Below are 24,169 nucleotides of genomic sequence, written 5' to 3' on the forward strand. Positions count from 1 at the left end.
TTACAAACATATTTTTGATGAGCGTGTTAGGGAATCATATCAGCTAATGACAAGTTACTAGCACCGTTAAACATGATAATATACTAAGTCTTAAACAATTCACTTAGATTGTCAATATACTGATCCTCTTAAATTTTCATACAAACTTCAATCTGTTCAGGATACGATTTAGGTGAATTAAAGAACTTAAACTTATATGTGTGTCCCACCTCTTGAATATACTCCCGTATCCAGATCCCAATATTCAGTCTTACAGGTGAATATACCTAGATGATATCTGTAAAAGGGTTAAATGCGAAACCGTGAGAGCTCAGGTCAGAACTTCCGTTCAGCAAAGAGATGACGGTTCGTCTTTAGGTGTGTTCCCTTTAGAGAATCTTTTCTTCAACAGCACATGATTAGCATTTTGCAATGTTTCATCATTTTTATGCTGAGGGTGATGCTTTATTTCAAGCAAGCAGAAAGTATTATACGGGGACTAGACTATTGCTTCCGCAAAATCAGAAGTCCCGGGATAATACCCCAGATATCACTGAGTATAAAGACCTAGTATCTCAGAAAAAAGGGACCTTTTAAACAAGATTTCAGGGGTTACCTATATATTCAAGATTTGTTCCCCACAAAATAAGTAAGTTTGAATTTTAGGTTTATATCCCAAACAAGATTTACTGAAACCTATCGACATATCATCAGCGAGACTGTTTACAAAACTTTATACTTTACACATCTTTAGCGTACCATAACTGTCAAGCCGATGTACTATCATTTTCCCTTTTTACACAAACTCTTTTTCAGTTTTCTATTGTTTTTGGATTTTTGAATTTTTTTACTGTTTTTGTATTTTCTAAAAATATAATACTCCCCCTAAATACCAAAACAAGTAAAAAATCGACAAACCATTGCAGATTGTTTCTCAACATCATCATCTACAATGTTATCCACATCAACGCCAATAATCCCATCCGACACCGATAGAAGCTTCATACCATTTAGTTTTAAAAGATATTTATAACGAGTTTTGTCAAAAGCTTTGGTATGTAAGTCAGCTTTCTGTTCATCAGTGTGGATTTTCTCAATTCGTATCAACTTCTTCTCGAAACAATCGCGAATGAAGTGATGACAAATTTCTATGTGTTTCGTTTTAGCGTGATGAACAGGATTTTTTGTTATACTAATTGCTGCCTCATTATCAACAAAGATAGGGGTGTTAAGAAATTGCAAACCGTAGTCACGCATCTGTTGTTGGATCCACAAGATCTGAGAGCAGCAACTGCTAGCAGATACATACTCAGCTTCACATGTGGATAAAGCCACAGAGGTCTGCTTCTTACATTGCCAGGTGACCAAATGTGGTCCGAAAAACTGACAACCCGCTGTTGTTGATTTTGCGTTAACTTTGCAGCTTCTGTAATCGGAATCAGAATACCCTTCGAGCGTGAAATTGCCTGTTTTTGGATACCACAACCCCAAAGATGGAGTTCCTTCCAGGTAGTGTAATATCCGTTTCACAATCACTATATGCGAAGCTCTGGGGCTTGACTGAAACCGTGCTGCGAGGCACGTTGGATACATGATATCGGGTCTTGAAGTAGTTAAGTACATCAGCGATCCGATCATGGAACGATACATCGTTTCATCTACCCTGTCTCCGGTGAGATCTGATTTTATCCCATGACTCGTCGCTAAAGGGGTTGACGCTGGAGTAGATCCTGACATCCCAAATTTTTCTAAGATATCATGAACGTACTTCATCTGATGTATGAAAATTCCCTCAGGTAGTTGATCAACTTGAAGTCCCAAGAAGAATTTCATCTCCCCCATCGATGACATTTCAAATTTTTGCTTCATAACTTTTTCAAAGTCTTTGCACAAACTTTCATTCGTTGACCCAAATATGATGTCGTCCACATATATCTGAACTATCAGAAGATGTCTGTCGACTTCTTTGGTGAAGAGAGTAGCATCCACTTTTCCTCGGATGAAGCTGTTGGCTAGCAAGTGTTGAGACAAAGTCTCGTACCAAGCTCTCGGAGCCTGGTGTAAACCATACAGCGCTTTATCCAACAAATAAACCTTGTTTTTGTGGATTGGGTCGATGAAGCCCGGCGACTGTCTGACATATACCTCCTCTTTTACCTTCCCGTAGAGAAACGCCGATTTCACATCTAACTGAAAAACTTTGAAATTTTTCCATGATGCAAATGCTAGAAAGATCCTAATTGCTTCTAGTCGAGCCACTGGAGCATATACTTCGGTGAAATCTATACCCTCCTGCTGACTAAAGCCCTGGACTACGAGTCGAGCTTTGTTTCGAACAACAACCCCTCGATCATCTCTCTTGCATTTAAACACCCATTTTGTGTTAATTTTCCTGTGACCATCAGGCAAATCTACTAACTTCCACACTCCTAACTTCTCGAACTGGCTCAGTTCCTCCTGCATCGCGTTGACCCAAGAATCTTCAGTAAGCGCCTCCTTATAAGTCCTCGGTTCAATCTGCGAAATAAAACAACTATGTGAAAACTCAGTTTGTAACGGAGCAACTCTAGTATAAAAACAAGTAAGCCCTTGATCAATTTGTCGTCTAGTGTGGACGGCTGATTGCAATTCTCCAATAATTAGCTCTTCTGGATGGTATAAAAGTGTCCTTGGCATCACCTCGCCTGGAACATCTATCTCGCCCTCCAGATTTGTAATATTTTGATCTGCGCTTTGTTCACTGACTGGAATAGTTTGACTTGAAATCTGAATTTGCTCCCCCTCAGAATCTGAATCACCATGATCAAATACTGGTCTGTTCTCAGATTCTTGATTATCATTCTCTACCGTCTGATTATCTTGAGCAACTTCATTTTGTTGAATATCATCATGTTCTCTAGCATTACTTGGACCTGCTTCATCGTCATTTGAAGTGTGCCTTTGACGCCTTGAAGACTCTGCTGGGAACCTTTCCTGAGATGACTCGTACTCTCTTAGAATATCCAACTCGTCAAAGAAATCTTCTTCTTCCTCTTCTCTTTTCATGTCAAACGAATTCCACAAAGTGTCATAATGAAAACGCCATGAATCACCGGGATTTTGCGGTGGCATTGTGTAACCTTGACACTCAACATTCGATGCTTCGATGATCCGCTTTAAGCTTGGAACAAAGACTCGTCTCAAAGGACTTGAGTAACCCACAAATATTCCTTCAATGCTCTTTGCACCAAACTTCCCAAAAGGCTCTAGAACAGTGCAGGGAGACCCAAACGGTTCTAAATACTTCAGGTATGGTTTGTGGTTGTTGATTAGCTCAAAGCATGTCTTGTTGAATTTCTTTACAGTAAGAACCCGATTGAGCGTATAGCCTGCGGCTGATACTGTTTCTGCCCAAAAGTTAACAGGTAGTTTGGAATCAGCAAGCATCGTCCTGGCCGTTTCAGTTAGTGTCCTGTTCTTTCTTTCAGCTACTCCATTCTGTTGCGGAGTGTAAGGAGCACTAAATTCATGCAATATACCTCTTTCATCACAATACTCTTCCATCTTGATATTCTTGAACTCAGTACCATTGTCACTTCTGATTCTTCTGATTCGAGCATGGTACAAATTTTCAGTCTTCCCGAATAACGCCATCAAGCTTTCAAACGTTTCATCTTTAGACTTCAGAAATAATACCCAAGAAAATCTTGAATAATCGTCTGTGACTACAAGACAATAGAGATCCCCAGTAATGCTTTTAACGTTCACTGGACCAAACAAATCCATATGTAGTCTCTCTAAAGGTCTTGAGATTGAATTTTCTTTCTTCCCGGGGTGAGATTTCTTCTTTTGCTTTCCTTTGATGCAGCCAATGCACTCCCCCTCAAGATGAAAACCTTTCACATGAACACCAGTAACCAAATCATTGTGCACCAGGTGATTCATTTTTCGCAAATGTATATGACCCATTTTCTGTGCCACAACTGTGATTCTTTCTCTGTTGCTCTAGACATAAAACAATGAGCCTGACCCGTGGTTGTCGTTGCTACGCTCATATCCAACACGTCAGATCATTGACTCTTGGTGCTCTCATGATAATCCATTCTTCAGGAATAACAAATCGTGGTTTCAAGATCAAACATTCTTTATCTGTGAAGTGCATGTATACATCCTATCACAAATTTAAGATATGCTTAGAAGATTGTTCTCCAGCTCAGCAATGTAGTTAACTCTTTCAAACGTGACAATGCCATTGCTTAAAGTTCCTTCTCCAATTATCCTACCTCCTTGATTACCAGCGAATCCCACATAACCTCCATTAAAACCACGAACATCGTACAGCAGGGTTTTCTTCCCCATCATGTGCCGAGAAGCTCCACTATCCATAATCCATCGTGAAACGGATCTCGGAAGCTCCTGCACATATCAAAAACACTTAGTTAGTTTTTGATGCTACCCAAGACTCTTTGGACTCAAGTAACTTGACATTAATGTGAGTTGTTGCAGTGTATAATGGTAGAAAGTTTTTATCATTCATCTTTAAGCTTTCTTCAGATCCAACCTCAACCTCTTTGTATAAGAAAGACTCATTTTTAGGAGGTTGACCAGTTGGTTGGTCTTTCTTCACCATAAACTTCTTTTCAGAAGTTGATTTTTCTTTCTCAAGTTTCTCATAAAAATCCAAAGGAACATTCATCTTTACCGATGTGGTAGAAGATGATTGTTTTTCAATCTCAGAAACCTTTGGTTTTGGAGAACTTGTTTTCTTTTCAACAACTTTTGGTTTCCATGCTTGTTGAGACGATGCAAACCATTTGTAAAACTTGTCTTTTTAGTTACCACTTTCTTTAGAGGTTCAGTTTTGACTTTGGTGTTGTCATTTTTCAAAACCTTTTTCTCAACAACCAATGGAACTTTGCTTTTCACATCAACTTTCCTCTTCTGAATCTCGACAACTTCAGTCTTAGGCTTCAAGTTGGTACACTTTCGTGCAATATGTCCAACTTGATTGCATTTGAAGCATGATCGGGTGTCAGCTACCCGACTTGTGCCTTCAGACTGAGGCTGTGAGGCCTTCTTCTCAAAGAACTCTTTGTTTGATTTTGAAAAGACTTTAGATTCTTCATCGGAAAGTGAACTCGAACTCGAACTTTTCACAAACACTTTCTTCTCAACAAACCTTCTGTTTTGAACATTCTTTTTCTGATAATTCTTACCACCCTGATATCCACCCGACCATTTGTTTTGTTTGTTGTTATAAAAACGCGGAGGTACAACAGGTTTCTTGTAGTAAGATTTATCTTTCTCAAAATTCATTTGCCTCTTTCTTTGTTTCAACCCTTCAATTTCCGATACATCAATCTCAATTAACTTAAACCATTTCTTAGTTTGGCAACATTAACATTCTCCAGTGAAAACTCAGAATCCGAATACAACTTATCCGATCCCGACATCTTGTACATGACAAGAGTAGGTTCTTCATTTAAGTTGTTTTTGGATTTTAATTTCGGAATGTATTTGTCCAAGAAACATTCATCTTCCTCAGTAGTGTCACTCTTAGACTTTAAAACTTTTTTCAACCACACTTTTCACAACTTCAGATTGAACACTATCTTCATCGGAAGATGAAGTGAATGTGACATCAATTGTGTCCGGAAGTTTCACTTCATGAACTTCTTCATCATTAACCAATCCTGATTGTTTCTTTGAATAATTGTTTAAAACTGGTGGTGGAACTTGATGATACCCCACCCCTGTTCCATCAGAGAAACATCTTCGCCTGCTTTGTTTTTCCCGATGGGTTTAAGAACAATGTGTTGTAAAACAAAGCTTGCGGAGTTGTAACTGGTTAATTTCAGATTAATGCGCTCATTCTCAATTTTAGCTTCTTGAACTTGAAGCTTCAGATTAGCAATCTCATCCAATTGTTGGTTGATTTTCTCTTCCTTAACTCTAAGAACACCGGTCAGTTGAAGATTCTCTTTGTCCGTTTTACCATTTCTTTCATCAGAATCTTTAACCGTTCGTTTTAGCTTCTCAAAATTTTCTGAGATTTGACGTTTTTCAAGAATCAATTTTTCATTTTCTTTCCTAATTATTTCTACGTCATGTTTATCGTTTTCGATTTTCTTAGTTAATTCTTTTAATTTGTCGTTCGAAGCTTTCAACAATTTATCACGGTTTAAGATTTGATCTTCAACACTTCTGACTCTACCAGTCAGTTCTTCAACCTTCTTACCACTGAGGTAAGCAACTGTACTACAAACTTTGCACTCTTTCATGCAATTTTTGCAGTTGTTCTCAGATTTAACACTCTTACCTGACACATGTGTATCATTTGACCTGACCTTGTTTTTGGACTCAGTTCCAGTACCAGAAACTACCTCTAGTTCTTTTGCAGCAAGAACCTTGTCAGCCATCTTCTTCAAGTTTTCAGCGGTGAATTCTTGTGATGTATCAATGATTCCATCATCAATCTTCTTTGGCTGCAGTTCTTTTTCTTTCTCTTTCTCTTTCTCATCAGTTTCTCCTCCTCCCCACCATTCTCTCTCTCTGTCTGGCTTCTTCTTCATTAGCAAGTTGTTTGGTGAGAACTTCAACATCAACAGTATCTGAATCCACAGCTATGTTTCCATTTAGATCGAGATAACATTCTCTATCAGGATCCCATCGCCTTGCTTTCTTTGCTTCCATCCAGGTACGATAGATTTTGCTTTTCATGAATTGAGTTATTGCCTTCCTGTTTACATACTTCACTTCTTCAGATCTGTTGTCTTTAAAAGGAACAATCTTTGCTGCTGTAAAGGCATAACCAACTGCGTCTTCCTCAGGCAAAACATCACTCCAATCATAACCTTCATCATCATGAAAAACTGCAAGTGCCCTAGATTTTTCTTTGGGTGCCTCCTCTATCTGCTTCATCCTGGGAGGTTCTGCTTTATTCTGATGATAAATCGCTCTTTTGTAATAATCCTCTCGAAAAGGATTTGCAGTATCATCAGTATAAGCATTTCTACACTCACACTTAAAGTGACCTTTCTGTTTACATTTAAAGCATGTTACTTTTGACTTGTCAAAGCCTAACTTGGTAGAAGGTCCACCAATAGACTGTCTTCCGGTAATCTCAATGAAACGCTGCGCTCTTCTCACTGCACTGGCCATACACCACCTTATATCGATCAACTCCATCTCCTTAGGATCGATTTGATCGTAATCTTCCTTTGTTAAGTTGGTGTTGCCTATCTTTCCTGCAACGAGACTTTCGTACGATTCAAACACAGACGCTAAAAACACCATCTGTTATTTAGCAGATTCTTCACTGAAATTCTGACCATTCTTCAGATCCACAGCAATGTTGCATTGAAAGAGATTCTTTGATGCAGATTGATTTGAAGTATTTGACGAAAAACCACCATGATAGCCACTGCTAGGAGTTTCTTGATTCATTGTGTTTGAACTTTCTGCTGAAAAGGCTGTCGTCGGAGATGCAGTCTTTGGGATCATACTACCTCTGTAATACAACTCTACATTCTGCTGATAAGATGTGTTATTGACTTTATTGGATTTTTTGATCTCCAATTCATGGCTTTCCAGTCTTTCTATAAGCAAATCAACCTTCAAATCAGCAGGCTTTATCGTATTCTTCAGCATCAATGCAAAATATTGCCAGTCTTGCTCATTCGGTAGTGCGTCAAACAGTTTATCTACCAGCTCTTCTTGAGTGTAAATGATGTCATGTCTAGCAAGCTCCATCTTCAGATGTCCAAATCTTTCAATCATCTTGGAAACAGACTCATTCTTTAAACAACCAAACAAATCAAACTCTTTTCATAACAATTTCTTTTTGTTCTTAACTATTTCAGCACTACCTACACATTTTATTCTTAACTTTTCCCAAAGGTCTCTCGAATCTTTGTACTCGATCAGTGAGATAATGTCATCTCTGACAGATTGGTGAAGCAGAGCAATGCACTTTTGTTCAGCCACATATCTTTCAATTTGATTATCTTCTAAGTTTTCATAACCGGTTCTCCCCATATCAAAGCCATTTTTCAAACTTTTCCAACTGGGATAAGCAAACGCTTTAAGCCATTCTTCGAATCTTGTAGCCCACCTGTTGTAATCTTTAATAGCCATCAACTTGGGCGGCTTGTTGTATGTTCCGTATGCACTGTCTACACTCATAGCATCTGAAAGAATTTTCTTCGCACTCAGTGTTGGTGTAGTTTCATTCTTGTTGCTTGATGTACCATCTCCCGAACCACTCGTAAATGCAAACACGTCACTAAATGGATTCATGAACTCATCCATCTTTCAAGTACCTGAAACAGTCAACAAACACTTAGAAAATTTTTGAAAATTTCAGTTTCAAACGGAATTAGTTCGAACGGAATTATTCAAAGGGAATTCCCACTCAAATGGAATTAAGCTTCTTAAACGAAATTACCCAACAATATCTAATTCCGTGCGGAATTAGATCAATATGGTTAATTCCATGTGGAATTAAGATCTGATTCAAACGGAATTATGATGACGTCATTATGTGCGATCAGATTTTCACACGGAATTAAAAGTTTTATCAGTTTTAAGTCGAATTTTAGTCCAATTCTTTCAAGGATTAGATAAAACTATGTTTCGCTTATAATGTGTGAAAATCAAGCCATTTTGTCCGTTCAATCTTGTTCAAATCAGAAAAGAAGGAGTAGAAGTATGAAAATCCGATGAAATCAAGCTGATTTGGTATGAACTCATCGTCCTGAGCTCTGATACCACTTTTTGGATCGTCGTGTGACCCTAACGAGTCAATCTGAATAGTTCAGCATCAAATACAAAGGCGGAATCAATGTAAATGATAATTATCTTCTTATTGATTGATTCTGAGCTTTTTACAATTCAAATGACAAACGGACAGCACCTCGGCTCACAATCAATGTTCTAATTCCGTTTCAAATGAATCAGGTACACAGGTATTTATTGGCGATGTAATTCCGCTTGAAACCATCAGAAGCGGAAGTATGTTTCAAACGGAATTAACTAATTCCGTGCGGAATTAGTAATTTCGTTTGAGACCTCTAATTCCATTTGAAATGATATCAACCACATTTCAAGCGGAATTACCCTTAAACCTGTTTTCTCGATTTCCGTGCCCTGATCTATCTAGTACATTACAAGACTTAATAAAGACGAAGTTAACAAACATCCGTGCATCAACATTCTGGAAACCGGTTTTGTTAGTATTTAAGATTTTGTAATTCTGGAACCGGTTCTGTTACTTTTAAAATGTTACTGGAAACCGGTTCTGTTACTTTTAAAGATGTTACTGGAAACCGGTTCTGGATAACCGGGTTACTGGAAGTTGATTTATTAATTTGAGTTTTTTTTTATAACCCGTTACTAAACCTAAAACACACTGTTTATTTATTTCAAAGCAAACGATTACAATATTACATAACAAACCTAACTTAACTAAACATTACCAAACCTAACTTACTAAACATAACAATCCTAACTTAACTAAACATTACACAACAACAACCTAAACAATAGAAGAACCGGATCCTTCACCCTTCTCGTTTTTTGCCTTCGTCACGAGGCAATGGCGTTCGGTGTGCTTCTTTAGAGTGGAGTTGGCGGCCGCTTTCATAAACTTTCCACATCCCTTGCACCTAGCCATTTCATGGTTGTTGGTCATCAAACACAAGTCGAAGTGCTTCCAAATAGTCGGGTTTCTTTTGGTTTCCAAAAGCATCACCACTTCTTCGTTGCATGTCATCCTCTCTTCGTTTGATGAGTTTTTGGAGTAGTAAACAAGTAATTGAAGGTGAAATGAAGAACTTGGGGTAATAATGTGATTGAAGGGTGAGAATTTGGGGTTTTATAGGAAAAAAAAACAAGTTTTTTAATATAAAATCGGTCCCAACGGTCATATATCCGTTGGAACCGGTTCCAAACAGTGATATGCAGCTTTTAGTTTGAAAGTACCCGACAGAACCGGTTCCTGTCAGTACCCGGCGTACCCGGTTCCAAATTGTACCCGAACCCGGTTCGAAAATACCCGTAACCGATTACACCGGTTCCGTTTTTTTATACTTGTACCCGGGTTCAACCTGGACCCGGTTCCTCAGTGTACCCGGTTCCGCTAAGTAATATCAGTACCGGGGTACGGGTAGTACCCGGTTCCGAGTATTCAAAATACCCGATTATGCCCATCTATATCTATATATATATATATATAAAAGAGAGGTTTTTGTTTTGGGTCCCAAAAACTGTTGGGCCCTGTGGCACACCTTGCACATCTTACGGGCCGGGCCTGACCCCTCACTCTCCTATATATGAATGTTATGTAAGAAATGAGCTATAGTACCCTATGATCGCGGAGTATAATTATATAAATACCTCTCAACTACCAGGTATGCCATTCATTCGCGTCTTCTATAATACCTTCATACCTCACGCTCCAAAACTTACACTTAAAATCCGGTACCTAATTTCACACCCGAACTTGGTTGCAAGGACAACCCCCCTACATTGTGGCTAACGGTGTCCTTTCTGTGCAGGTCTACACAAGCTCTGGTTCACAACCAAATCAACTAGTCTACAAAAGTAATAAAAGAGATTTTTTAGAAAGTAAAAAAGAATAGTGGTTACTAATTGTATCGGTTGTTTATAATACTTGGGAGATAAATATAATATGCATATAAAATAAAACTAGTAGGATGACCGCGCGATGCGGCGGGAAACACAAAGTTTTTGGTTTGTTGGGTTTTGAGTCTTCACCGCCACCGAAACCAAATTATGATTTAGGGGATTTTAAAACCATTTGGTTTCGTTATTATTGGTGGCCATTTGGTTCGGTTTTTTCAGTTATCTGTCAAACCAATACCTTTGGTATGGGCTAAAACCTTTTAAACTTTTTATTAAAAGTTGAAATCAAATCTAGATAAGTATATTACAACTAAATGGGATAAATATTGTATATGTAATGAAAATAATATGATTTAACCTCAAATAAGAGTATTAAATCTTTCTAGTAATATATATAGATAAATATTATACTCACTTAAAGAAAATAATATGATTTAGCTTTAAATAAGAATTTTAAGTCTTTCTAGTAATATATAAGATGTGCATGGTTTAGTTATTATCCTCAACCGAAGGCGAAATCGAAGTTATCGGTCATTTGCTTAGAAGTACATGAAATCTATCTATTATATATGATGAAGTTTGTATGTTTGAATCAGTCAATCTATTTATTGTGCAAAGGTATGTTTGGGTTTGTTCAATTGTATGCTTGATATGTATGAATTTGAAGATGATCGCACATTAATTTGGTATGTATATTTTCTAAAGACTACCCGTGTTTTTACACGGGCATTTGGCTCTTTAAGCTTTTTAAACAAGTGCCTTTACTGAATCCAACTATCTATAACCAAATTGTTAGGCTACTAAGTTATAATAGCTCTAGGTTTATAAAAACGACTTAGAAATGAAACTTTATTAAGTTATAACGCGATTAAATGATAGAATACACACACACACTAAACTAAATGTAAGACTGTATACATGTCATATAATTGAAATATGGTTTTTTAAAAACCACCCGTGTTTACACACGGGTCTTAATCTATTATCTATTATATATAATAAGTGAAAGTGATTTGGGCCACGTGTCACTTGATTAGGGCATCCGTTTTTCACTTTTCCGCCCAACAGTGTTCCGTCCCTTTATCTCACTCCTAAAAACCCTAGATCTTCCAATTCTTCTTTTGTACTCCTCTTCCTTTCTCATAGCGATTCAAGAAACCAATCTACGATTCCTCTTTAGATCTGTGTTTGTTTCTTTTGATTCCTCATTACTGTTTTCTTTACAGGTACCTTTCATCTAATAACCTAAAATCATGTTGAATCTCTCTTTTACTTAAATTCTTAATGAAGGCTTCTCATCCCGAGTTCTGATTTTTGCGGTATTACGAACAAAGTATTTGATATGAAGATTTGCAGGTGGGGGAATTGATTCCTTACTGAAATCGGTGAACCCTGTATCAATCATTCATTCGCAATCCTATGTCACCTCTTCCTTGACAAGTGAACCCTAAATTGATCCCCCAAAGCCTCTCATCCAGGTAAAGCTCCGACACTGAATCTCTCATTTTGTAATATCGTTTGACATTGAATCTCTCTTTTTGTAATATATGAGTTCTTAATCATTTACTGAATTTAGACTATTTGTTTGTTCTTCAGAGTGCTGAATATCAAGTTTAATGCTGCGAAGGTCTTGCAATCTCGAGTTCCTATAGTTGACCATTCGGTAAGTGCTAAGTATGATTAATTATCTTTTATCATTTTAGGTTTTCGCTTCTTATGTAGATGTTGTAATCTTACTTGAGATAGAAACTTTTGACCTGTTTGCTTCTGAATGGGTCGGATTAAAAATTGCTTTTGACCCGAAGCAAGTTGGTTGGTTCTGCCGGTTTGAGATCCAAACGGCTTGATTTTCAAGCTTTAATGGTTTGGTCTGGTCTGAAACTTGGAACCAACCATATATAATTGAACCATTTGGTATGGTTCAAACAGTCAAACTGTCCAGAGCCACCCGTCAAACCGAATAGTTCGGTTATATGGTTGGTTTAATGTGGCTGAACCAACAGGCTTGCTTCGGTTTGGGTGATTAAGTCGGTTCTAACGGGTTTTGAACACTCTACTTAACCATAATGGAATTTTCATTGTGTCTATTTATAATACATAGAGTTAAACCAATCTTTACATATGATGTAGTGGTTGAGAAAAGCATCAAGCCATGTTTGGCGTATATACTGAAGTAGTGTGAAAGGTGTGACATGGTTTTTATAATCATAGGGTGTGTTTGGTTCATGAGTTTATGATTTAAGGAAAGTGGATGATTCCCATTATGGTTGTTTGGTTCATAGGTTTGGAATTAGAGTATAGAAATGATACCAATAGTCAAGTCAGTATATAACCAAACATTGTTTTGATATCATATTATTACAAAACAGTATTTGTCTCTTAAGTTTCAAGTAAACTTCACACATTTTTTATTTTATTGTAGTGATATACTACTTTATTAGAAGTGAGCAAGTTGCCTAATTATAGCAGGTTAATTCTACTGCTATAATTAACAAGAAAAGATGAGAGATGATAACTAGGGCTGCAAACGAACTGAACAGTTCATGAACCGTTCGGCGGGAAATTCGTTTGTGTTCGTTCATTTAATTCTTTAGATAAAAGAACTGGACAATTTGTGTTTCTTTTACCGTTCGGCGTGAAATTCGTTTGTCATCACCCGATGGTCTCCTTGCCGAGGTTTGGTTCGGTTTGTTTTGCTTTCTTCTCTGTTGTAATTACAAGTAGTTCATTTTAGACATTTAAGTTGTGATAATTTAATGTAGAGTGCTACATCCTATGATTCTTAGTTGGGGTCTTTCGCTATAAACCCTTTGACGCTAAAGTGGACTGGAGTATGGTTGCTAAGGCTTCTCCATGTTATGTGACAATACATCTTTCTTTATACTCTTTTTGTTTTGTAATCTCTGGGAAAATGCTTATGAGATGCCTTTGCCTTTGGTCAGTATCTGAAGAACTCTGTAGATAAAATTGTTAACTTTTTTGAAAGCAATGCTGTCGTGAGTCAGAAGATAGCCTTGGAAACAGCCGCTGCTGTGCAGGTTTTGTTTCAAACTTTTAATGATACTTCAGACAGTCTTCACTATTTATGCTCTCTGTGTGTGTTTGCATTTACACAAACATTAAAACATGGTTTTTCCAATGATATGGAAGGGTTACCTTCACATGGATTTTCTTATTAGTTGCAAAGCTTATCAGTACTTGTATTAATATCCTTATAAATGGTGTGATCATTCCTTAATACATCTCTGACTTCCACATTATTTGTTTAGATGACGATCGATGAGGTTAAGCGCTCTACACAACTGCAAGTAAACAAGGCCCTGAAGGATCATGCCAAGTGTGTAGTTTTTTTTTTCAGTGGTGACAATAAGTTTTACCAGTTTTGCCAGTTTTTTGGTTGATTATAGTTATTTACATGGTGTGAATTTTACCTCTCTTTAAAGTTTATATACGCTAAGAATGTTTCAATTAACTAACAAAAATTATCACACTTGAATTAACTTGATGACAGGTTCTTCTTGGACTTAGATATAGCAGCTCCCAAGATCACCATTCCAACTGAATTTTCACCTGACAGTTTTCATTCGACATAACTCTTGCTTGACCTCGGAAACTTGATAATTCGTACTCAGGTTGGTGGATTTTGATTATTAGCTTTAATATCATTTCTCTTAGTGAACTACAAGTCGCAACCGACAGTTTTAGTAGCAACTAAACTTAGAGTTCAAACTCGATTTGTTGTTTATTATTCAGTCTTTGATCCCAATCACACATAATGACCGGCGTTCTGATTTACTTGGTTCCGAATTCTCCAGCGACGTTTCCTGGCCGACAACCCTGAATAGATAATCGCCTCCTTGGTGATTTGAATTTGTACTTGCTGACTTTAACATACTGAAGTTGTCTAAATTCACTTTTTTCAAGTGTTTAACTGTATAAAAACGTTATATATGATTATGGCTTCACAGGTTCAAGTAAGCATGACAACAAGGGTAACACACACTCTCTCTCTGTGATGCATATGAGATTGTGATGCATATGAGATTGTTATTATATACTGTTAAGTTAAATGCATGTAACTATGATGTCTGTTGAAATTTTCAGATAAACGCCTTCCACCCCTGGCATATTCCTGGCACGATTTACCCTCAAAGAGTAAGCATTAAAATCAATTCTTTGTTTCACTTTTTTTTTATTCTTTAACTCATTTCTTGAAAATTCATTTCCTTACATTTATTGTGTGGCTTTTACAGATAATAATAATGTTCTAACCTTGGTTAGCATATGGGCTCCTATAGTGGCTCTGTGTAATTTTTTCTCTTTCCAATCTGCAAGTTATTTATAAAACAATTTATTTTGAGCAATATTTGTTTCATTAAAAGAAGTCTCATCTGTTATGTGTATTTGGTGAAACCCGAGTATGATGTGCAGGTTAGTCATATTAATTTTTCTTTTAATTATTGCAGATAAAAACTTTGATGATCTTTTTTGTTATATATGTAGGCTTGGTGTATGCTTCTGAATGACAAGGTTTCTTTTAGAATGCAATGGCCACAGTTCGCAGAGCTACAAATCAATGGTATATTTTAATATTTTATCTTGGGTTAAACAGTGTTTTGAAACCACTGGTAGGTTAAATAGTGTTTGAAACCACTGTTGGGTTAAACAGTGTTTCGAAACGACTGTTACGTTAAACAGTGGTTTCAAAACACTGTTAGGTTAAAACAGTGTTTTGTGGAGAAACAGTGGTTTGACTTTGGTCAAACAGCGTTTTAACTTTGGTCAAACAGACTTTTGAACCACTAAGAATCATATTTTTGCAAACAGTTGTTTGACTTTGGTCAAACAGCGGATTGACTTTGGTCAAACAGCGGTTTGACTTTGGTCAAACAACGCTTTACATGTGCTTAGCTTAATACAATAGACGTTATGCCCTTATATTGATGCAGGATGGAGTCATTTTGCTCAATTCACAATAGATGTGGTGAATAAAGACCCCAAGAAATCAAAATATTCTGGTTGGTTTTCCCTTTTTTTTTTCTTCTTGTGATTATTATTGTCATGAGCTTATGATTACTTTTTTAATCAATGAAACATATTTTTTGCAGATACATTACATCGCTTCTGGAAGAAACAGCATGACTGGGGATGGAAAAGGTTCATGGAATTATCCAAAGTGTTAGACGGGCTTCTCGATGCCGACACGCTCATAATAAAAGCTCAAGTCCAAGTTATCAGGTTTTTAGCTACTTTAATGATCTAACGTAAATTCATTCATAATGTATCTTATTTTGTCGATATCTATTTTGATTGGTGCGTGTTCGAGCAATTAATGTTTGATACTTTGATTTCTTACGGAAATAGAATAATAGCTGGTCTAACAAATTCGGCGTAAAACGGTTAGATTATTTAAGACTAATTGTACTTGAATAGGATATATTAACTCAATATAGCCATATTAAGTTATTGCACTCGTGTGATAATACTACATACACTTGAATAGGATATATTAACTCAATATAGCCAAGAAAAGTTTATGAAAAGTTTATAACTCTTCTTATAGCGAAGACATTAATATATCATGTTTTTTGTATGATCTTAAGTGTGTATTAATTAATAATAATAATTAACCTAAATAATTTTCTTGAGTCCGGAAAGCAATCCCGGCTAGTACTAGTTATATATAACAAATGAAAAGAATTAGGGCCACGTGTCACAATATTAGAGCACTTTGGGCGGGAAAATGTTTGGGCTATCCCCGTTTTATTTACGCGCACTGGAAACTTGATAAGGATCTATTGAAAACCCTAAAATTCACAGCTTCAAAAGTCAGGTGATCTGGATTTTTGTTTGGTTCTTCTTCATTCAAACCCTTAATCTCCTCTGAAGTTGTGTCTTCAATCTTCCTCGCTCTCTGCGTTGGATCTTCCTCGCTCTCTGCGTTGGATCTTCCTCTAATTCTGTATGATTGAAACATTGGAGCATATGATGATGGAATATGACTGGGTTCAAGTAATTTTGATTCATCCAACTTTTGTTACGATCTGTTAGGGTTTCATTTCTTCACTTTCGGTTTCCAATCTGTTAGGGTTTCATCAAGCAACTTCAGTTTCTTCAAAAATGCGGACAAATTCATAATTACGGAGATTAATTTTGCGGAAATTAGGGATTTCATAACACTTTCTGCTGTTGAATCTCTTCAATTTGTGTCCATGTTGATTCAAGGGTCATTATTTCTCCAATTTGAAGGTAAATCACTTCACAATTCATTGTGAAAATGCTTTAATATTAGGGGTTTTTGTATGCATTTTGATCATTTCTCTAACATATACGTCAGCTTGAGTTAGAGGTTATTGTACATTTTGATCATTTCTCTAACATATACGTCAACAACTTGACCTGTTTCTACTTTCTACCGTAAACTAACTTTTTTTACTACATTTATCATTAAAGTAGCTAGGACGGCTTGCTGACCCGTTACAATGGGTCATAAGTACCTGTGACAACTGAATTCTAAAAAGAGGCTTCCTCACAGTCTCATGCAATGTTTTAAAAACCGGTTTTTAAATCAAACCGGATTAGGCTAAAAAATGGTTCAACCGGTTGAACCGGGTTGTACCGAGCGGTTCAACCGGGTTGACTAACTACCTCAATAATTTCATAAATTAGAACATCAACTCAAAAGTTAATCCAAAAATGCATGATTACATATTAAAAGATGATCCAAAAGTAAATCCATAATAAAAAATAATCCGAAAGATAATAAAAAATCATTCAATTTTCCAACAAGGCTCTTTTAAATGAAAGTGTACGATATATTTAAGCCATTTGAGTGTTGAATATATCAACTATTTTCGTTTCATACAATATATAAAAATTACGTTAGATAAATAACATATATAATATGTAACAACCAAACTAAAATAACCCTGGGCCGATACCGGTATTACGTTTCAAACCGGTATGCCGGATTTTACCGCCGGTACAAACCTTATGCCGTTTCACTTATTTACCGGGGTGTTTCGTACCGGATTTACATCTGGAAACAGTAATACCGGTATAACCGGCCGGTATTTACCGGTTTTTAAAACATTGGTCTCATGTTATAAGTGTAGTCAATCCATGGCCGGCCCTAAAGGTGGGCGGGGAGGACCACCGGCCAGGGCCCGGTATTTCGAAGGGCACGTTATTTTTTTAAAAACTCCGATATGTATATGTAAAAATAAATAAATTAATAGGGTATACTCACACAAACACCAACATAGACCCACTTACAAAACTAATTTTATGGTTTAGATTAGTTATTAGCTCATTGGCATTAGGTTTAGACCTTTAGTGAGCCCAATACCCAATTTCGGTAAGGCCCAAGGGCACGTTTTTTCGAGCTCGAACAGGGTACATGAATTCTCAGGGCCGGCCCTGAGTCAATCTATAGGTTTATTTTGCTGAAAGTTTTTTTTTTTTATTCTGGATTTACCGAATTGACCAAACACGATTAATTCATATTCTCTAGTTCCTAGGTACTTAGTTGTCTTTTAAATATAGAGTTTGTTGCAAAAAAAAAGTCAACTCTAAACACCACATTTAAACTACAGTTTAGTTCAAGTGAAGTGCACTTATAGATTGCTACCTGGTGGTTAAAAGATACATATGAGAAAACAGTTACATATAATATAGAATTAAGACTAGCTCAAAATTAATATAAAAACTTGTAGGCATGTAACTACGTGTGTTTGGTGTTTACTTTCACAAACCATAATTGTACCTAGAGACTTAATCCATTTTTGCAAACCATAATTATTCCTATACACTGTTTAATTAATGGAATATTGGATATTAATAATCTCAACTATTTGTCGTTGGCTGCCAACAGTCCTAGCTTCAAAAATACCACTGGCAGTCCCAACTATTGACATATTGGCCACCAATGGACCCTGACTAACAGAACCCTAACGTCGTTAGTCTTCGGTCGGCTGAAAACCGTTTTTGTCCAAAAAAAAAGGTTTCTAAAGGTCCGATCTAAGGTTACAAAGAGGTTTAGGACGAAAATGTTGAGTTTTCCGGCCAAAAAGTTGAGTTCTCCGACGAAAAAGGAGTTTTCCGGCGACTTTAATAATAGGAATTTTTACTAGCAAAAGGTTCCCAAAGGTCCATAATAAGGTTACAAAGAGGTTTAGGACGAAAATGTTGAGTTTTTCAGCCAAAAAACGTTTTTCCGGCGACCGAAGACTAACTGCGTTAGGGTTTTGTTAGTCGAGGTCTATTGTAGGCCAATATGTTAAAAGTTAGGACTGCCGGTGGTTATTTTTAAAGTTAGGACTGTTGGTGGGCAACGGCGAATAGTTGGGATAATTAAAATCCAATATTCCTTAATTAATTTAGAACAAAGTTTGGCCAAAATGTACATTGGGTAAATTACACTTTTCGTCCTTTATGTTTGTATCAGATTGCAATTGATACCCTTTAACTTCAATAATTACAGTCACAATCCTTTATTTATAAAACCCATTACACCATACGTCCTTTAACCCTAACCTGGTTAAAATTTTCAGTTAAAAATGGCATGTGCCTTGCACATGAGGGTAGATTGGTAATTTTACTAGTATATTTAAAATATACTTATACAAATATATATAACCCACCCCCCCCCTCTCTCTCTCTCTCTCTCTCTCTCTCTCTCTCTCTCTCTCTCTCTCTCTCTCTCTCTCTCTCTCTCTCTCTCTCTCTCTCTCTCTCTCTCTCTCTCTCTCTCTCTCTCTCTCTCTCTCTCTCTCTCTCTCTCTCTCCAGAATCTAAAAACCCCATCTCTCCTTCTTCCTTCTCGACCCACCACCACCACCCACCCTACACGCATTACAGTCGCCGCTACTACACACCACCATTACCGGCACCCTATCCAATTTGCAACATGACTGTCGTATCCCCACCAACCTCCGACAACCACCACTACCACCATCTCCACAGGCACCACCACCATATTCACAACTGCCATAGCCTGAAACCTCCATCGCTACCAATTTCTGTTATAGTGTTTCAGAAACCCATAAATTTTTCCTCAAATCCGAATTTGAGACCCAAAACACTCCTGAAAAAAACCTCAATTCCTAACCCGAATATCGAAAAAACCCAGATCCAAAAACCTTGTTACGGTGGAGATGAAGAAGATGGATGTTTTGGTCGCCAACACAAACAGAAGAATACCCACAGAGCTTCAGAGTAGGATGATTCTGATGTAGAATGTTCTTAAAGACTGTAATTTTTCTAATATCACGATTCTTGTTTTGTGGTAGTTAAAGCTTTCAAGTTGATATCTTTTAGGAAAAAGTATGGTAACTATAATTATGAACCAGTGCGTAGTGTTACTTTGGTAATCTCTAGATTGCAAAAACTCGACTGGCTTTACCTTTTTTTGTTATTAAGGTGATGTTTGGGTTCGATAATCCTCAAATTAAACTCGGATTTTGATTTACATATGTGAATCACTTGAATAGTGATTGATTTTGAGAGTGGTGGTGGTGAATGGTGCTTATGGCAGTGAAGATGGTGGTGGCACGTGATGGGTGATTGCTGGGATATAGAGAGAGATGGGAGATTGAGAGAGTGTCTTTAGAGAGAGAAAGAGTAGTGTGGGGAGAGAGTTTTTAGATAAATAAATAGACAAAATTACCAATCTACCCTCATGTGCAAGGCACATGCCATTTTTAACTGAAAATTTTAAGCAGGTTAGGGTCAAAGGACGTATGATGTAATGGGTTTTACAAATAAAGTATTGTGACTCTAATTATTGAAGTTAAAGGGTATCCGTTGCAATCTGATAGAAACATAAAGGACGAAAAGTATAATTTACCCATGTACATTTTACCAGAATCATACTACTGAATGCTCATGCACAAGCTTCTATTGCACATGAGAAATAAGAGATATAGGGGCTATAGCATCTATTTTACGAGACTTTGAACTTCGTTCTCAAAAAAAAAAAAAAAATACAACCACCGACAGGTTGGCTAATCGTGAAATGGGTAGTTTTAGATATGGGTCAAAGAAGGTGAGTCAAGTTAGTTGACTCGCCAACAAATTTTTACAATTTGGTACTTTAATAAGTAACTAGAATTACGACCCGCCGCAATACGGCGGGGATTCTTTAGTTATAACTAAGTCGATTTAGGACGCGCACGTTATGTTGAACCTGTCAAACGGGAAAAAAATAGACGATGTAAAAACGTTAACCCACACACGCACGTTGCGTCGTGTTAACTCTCAAAATTTAGAATGAAACGTAAAAACGCTAAACCAAAGACGCACGTTGCGTTGCGATGTGTTAAGTCACAAAATTTTGAATGAAGCATAAAGCGAAAAATTTGCGGAAAATGAAAACTATAAAGGACCAAAGTTGAAAGTAAAAAAATTGTAAAGATAGATTGCAAAAGATAAAAAGTTTTGTGTTAAAAGTAAAAAAAAAACAAATAGTTTTGGGTTAAAAGTAATTTATGAAACACTTTTGGGTGAAAAGTAAAAAAAAAAATCAATTTTTTTTTTTGAAAAACCCTTAAAGCCAAGGTTACAACAACCATATGCATAACCATTTTTTCTTTGAAAAACCCCCAAAGCCAAGATTACAACACATAAGTAAAAAAATCAAAGTGGTTAAATCGCAAAAGATGAAAACTTTTGAATTAGAAGTAAAAACCAAATTAATCAAAGGGGTTAAATTACCATATATTAAAACTTTAAACTTAAATTGTCAAAGATTAAATCTTTAGGGTTAAAAAGGAAACAAAGATTAAAAATTTTAAACTTAAATTGTCAAAGAATAAAACTGTAGGGTAAATTGTCAAAGATTAAAACTTTAGGGTTAAAAAAGAAACAAAGATTAAAAATTTATACTTAAATTGTTAAACATTAAAACTTTAGGGTTAAAAATGAAAATTTCCATTTTTTTTTTTGAAAAACTCCCATAGCTAATATTACAACACATATATGCATAGTTATGTTGTTTTTTTATAGTGTTTAATTAGTCTCTTAAATATGATTACAGTGGCTCATCTATAATAAGTAATTAATTAGTTTTGTAAAATGATGTGTAACCACTTGCACACCTAAACCAAGTGTCTTTTGTAACTAAGCTAAGTTTGCCTTTACGTTCGATTAGCATTTTATTATGTCTTTTTAAATTATTTACTATTGGAATCCACAGGTCAAAAGTTTGACGAAGCAAAAAAACATAGGAGGTGATATAGTTGGTGGAGAGAGATATGCAATATCACGCTGACACGTGACCCAATTTATTTTCATTATCAACACATACAAATATAAGTTTCTTACGTCAGCCGGTAATAGTTCATTATGTTGGTTGGCCATTTGTGGCGGCCACCTTCCCCCTTCTTTCTTTCTTTTTTTTTAATAGTTATTTATAGGTACTGTTAAATTACGATTTTATCCTCTGTTTAAAATAACGATCTTGCCCCCTGCCAAATTACGATTTTATTCCCTGTTTAAAATTACGATCTTGCCCTCAGTTAGAAATTATATTAATGCTTTGTCCCCAGCCTAAATTTACGATTTCCCTTGCTTAAAAAAATTATACCTTTGCCCACCGCTACAATCATGCCAAATTACAATTTGGTTCCCAGTTTAAAATTATAATTTCACCACAAGTTCAAAATAAAATTTTTGTTTTGCCCCCAGATAAAAATTATGATTTTGACCTCAGTAAAAATATAACGATTTTTCCCCCAATTCAAAATAAAAAAATGGTTTTCCCATCAATTCAAAATATTATTTTACCTCCATTTTAAAATGACGATTTTACCCAAGCTAAAAATTGCAATGTTGCCATAGTTTTTTGGGCAAAATTATGGTAGTGTTTTATTTTATTTTGTTTACTCAATTTAGTTTTTATTCGTGCCAAACAGCTGCCTAGCATTACACGATTTCCATCGTTTTACTTATTTTTATATCATAACTATGATAGTGTTTTTCTTTATTTGGTTAACTCGATGCATCTTTTTTTATATCGTGTTATAAGTACCATGTATAACTAATCCAAATAAATGCGTACATGTTATTAAACTAAGAAATATTTGAAGCTCAAAATTTACGCTTTTGCCCTCAATTCAAAAACCCATTTCTAATTTTATTCCCAGTTAAAATTTACGGTTTCGCACTCCGTCTAAAATTACGCTTTTACCCCCCTTCAAAACATAATTTTATTTTGAACTGGAGGTAAAAACGTAATTTTGAGCTGAGGGCAGAATCGTAATTTTGAGCTGGAGGGAAAAACAACATTTTATTTTGAACTGGGGGAAAAACGTAATTTTAAACGGAGGGCGAAACCGTAATTTTAAACTGGGAACAAAATAAAAAATCAGTTTTTGAATCGAGAGCAAAAACGTAATTTTGAGCTAAGGGCAAAATTAAAATTTTATTTTGAGTTGGGGGCGAAAACGTAATTTTAGCTAGGGGCAAAATTAGGCCAATAGTTGTTGAATGAGAGTGGTGGAAAAAAGGCGGTTGACCTTTTCCTCATATTTTTTTTTTGTTTTTTTTTTCTTTTTGCCTTTTTAAATTAGTGGCTTACATGGCAAAGGATATAGTATCAGCCATCTTTTTGGCACTCTTCTATTGGCTCAATAAATTTATGATTTTATAAATAGATAATAGACGAAAATAATTTGGTCCACGTGGCATTGTGATGTTGCAGCTGGGGTTCTGTTTTGGCACACTACTTTTGGGTTTTCAAGCATATTTGGACTTTTTACATGATTATTACTCGTTTTCATGTGCAAAATGATATTGTGTTTGTAGGATGTCCAAGTGTTCCTATTTCAGAGGGTAGATCAGAACCACTAAAGGTGCACCACATTATTGTTTTTATCCCTTTTTCGCTAAAAATTGTAAAGTTTGGTATATTTATTTTTAACTACTGTGACAAGGAGGGGATCCAAATATTCAAGATTTCATTATCCTATCAGAAGGATTAGGGAGGAAGAGATGGAAACTGAAGCATTAAAGGCTCAATGGACGAGTTTAAAGGTTAGTGTAAAAAAAGTTATTTGTATAGGTACAATCATTTAACCTATGACTACAAGTTATAATAGTTTACTCACACATGCAATGTGACTTAATTTCGTTATCATTTATAGTAGGGGATAAAGAGGCGCAAGGTAATGGAATAAATTATAATGTAGCGAGCGGAGAGGATATTTAAAATATGATGTCTATGAGAATTTAAGTGTAACAAACAAGTTGGTTTGATAAAAGTATGAACGGGTCGAAAGCTATGTCAAAAGAAGTTTAATAATTAATTTATGCCGCAGGCTTAAATTCTAGAAAATTGTTAATCCGGATGTCGGATTTTAACTCAATGTGATGGATAATCAAATTACGATTGTTGGGTCAAATTAGAGAATGATGTTATCAATTATGGTGACCTTATTAGCGATATTATTGTTCGTATGATGTAGCGAGTATATTTTATATGGTTTGTATTTTTTAGCGTCTTTAGGTGGTTTTCCAAGCAACGAGGCGGCTTGCTTGGAGGACAAGGCTCAGGGTCTTTAAATAGAAT

General features: G+C 36.1%; 1 protein-coding gene across 22 annotated transcripts; it reads left to right on the plus strand.

Annotated features, from left to right (window-relative positions):
* The first annotated feature begins 11,624 nt into the window (after window positions 1-11,624).
* On the plus strand, window positions 11,625-21,989 carry LOC110894678 (TNF receptor-associated factor homolog 1a-like). 22 transcript variants are annotated; one of them, XR_004874812.1, is made up of 12 exons: window positions 11,625-11,828; window positions 11,959-12,080; window positions 12,199-12,265; window positions 13,545-13,640; window positions 13,872-14,020; window positions 14,114-14,594; window positions 14,707-14,757; window positions 14,856-14,909; window positions 15,106-15,181; window positions 15,552-15,620; window positions 15,711-16,614; window positions 16,691-16,851. XR_004874812.1 is itself a non-coding variant. In XM_035980935.1 (11 exons), exons 6-11 carry the CDS (start codon window positions 14,553-14,555, stop codon window positions 21,807-21,809), a joined length of 381 nt encoding a protein of 126 aa, XP_035836828.1. In that variant the 5' UTR covers window positions 11,625-11,828; window positions 11,959-12,080; window positions 12,199-12,265; window positions 13,545-13,640; window positions 13,872-14,020; window positions 14,114-14,552; the 3' UTR covers window positions 21,810-21,989. The 22 variants fall into 22 exon arrangements, 2 of the variants coding, with proteins under 2 accessions (XP_035836828.1, XP_035836827.1); XR_004874814.1 differs by having other exon boundaries at window positions 14,114-14,234; XR_004874809.1 differs by having other exon boundaries at window positions 14,856-15,181; window positions 16,691-16,852.
* The last annotated feature ends 2,180 nt before the right edge of the window (window positions 21,990-24,169 follow it).

The sequence above is a fragment of the Helianthus annuus genome, chromosome 12 (assembly GCF_002127325.2).
Source record: "Helianthus annuus cultivar XRQ/B chromosome 12, HanXRQr2.0-SUNRISE, whole genome shotgun sequence".
In the NCBI taxonomy this organism is placed as follows: domain Eukaryota; kingdom Viridiplantae; phylum Streptophyta; class Magnoliopsida; order Asterales; family Asteraceae; genus Helianthus; species Helianthus annuus.

Excerpts from the sequence above, each read along its gene's own strand:
- LOC110894678 (XM_035980934.1), top strand. The coding sequence starts at position 14,553 with ATGATTATGGCTTCACAGGTTCAAGTAAGCATGACAACAAGG. Across the intron at positions 14,595-14,706 it reads AAGTAAGCATGACAACAAGG|ATAAACGCCTTCCACCCCTG; the intron begins GTAACACACACT and ends TGAAATTTTCAG. Across the intron at positions 15,621-15,710 it reads CAAGAAATCAAAATATTCTG|ATACATTACATCGCTTCTGG; the intron begins GTTGGTTTTCCC and ends TATTTTTTGCAG.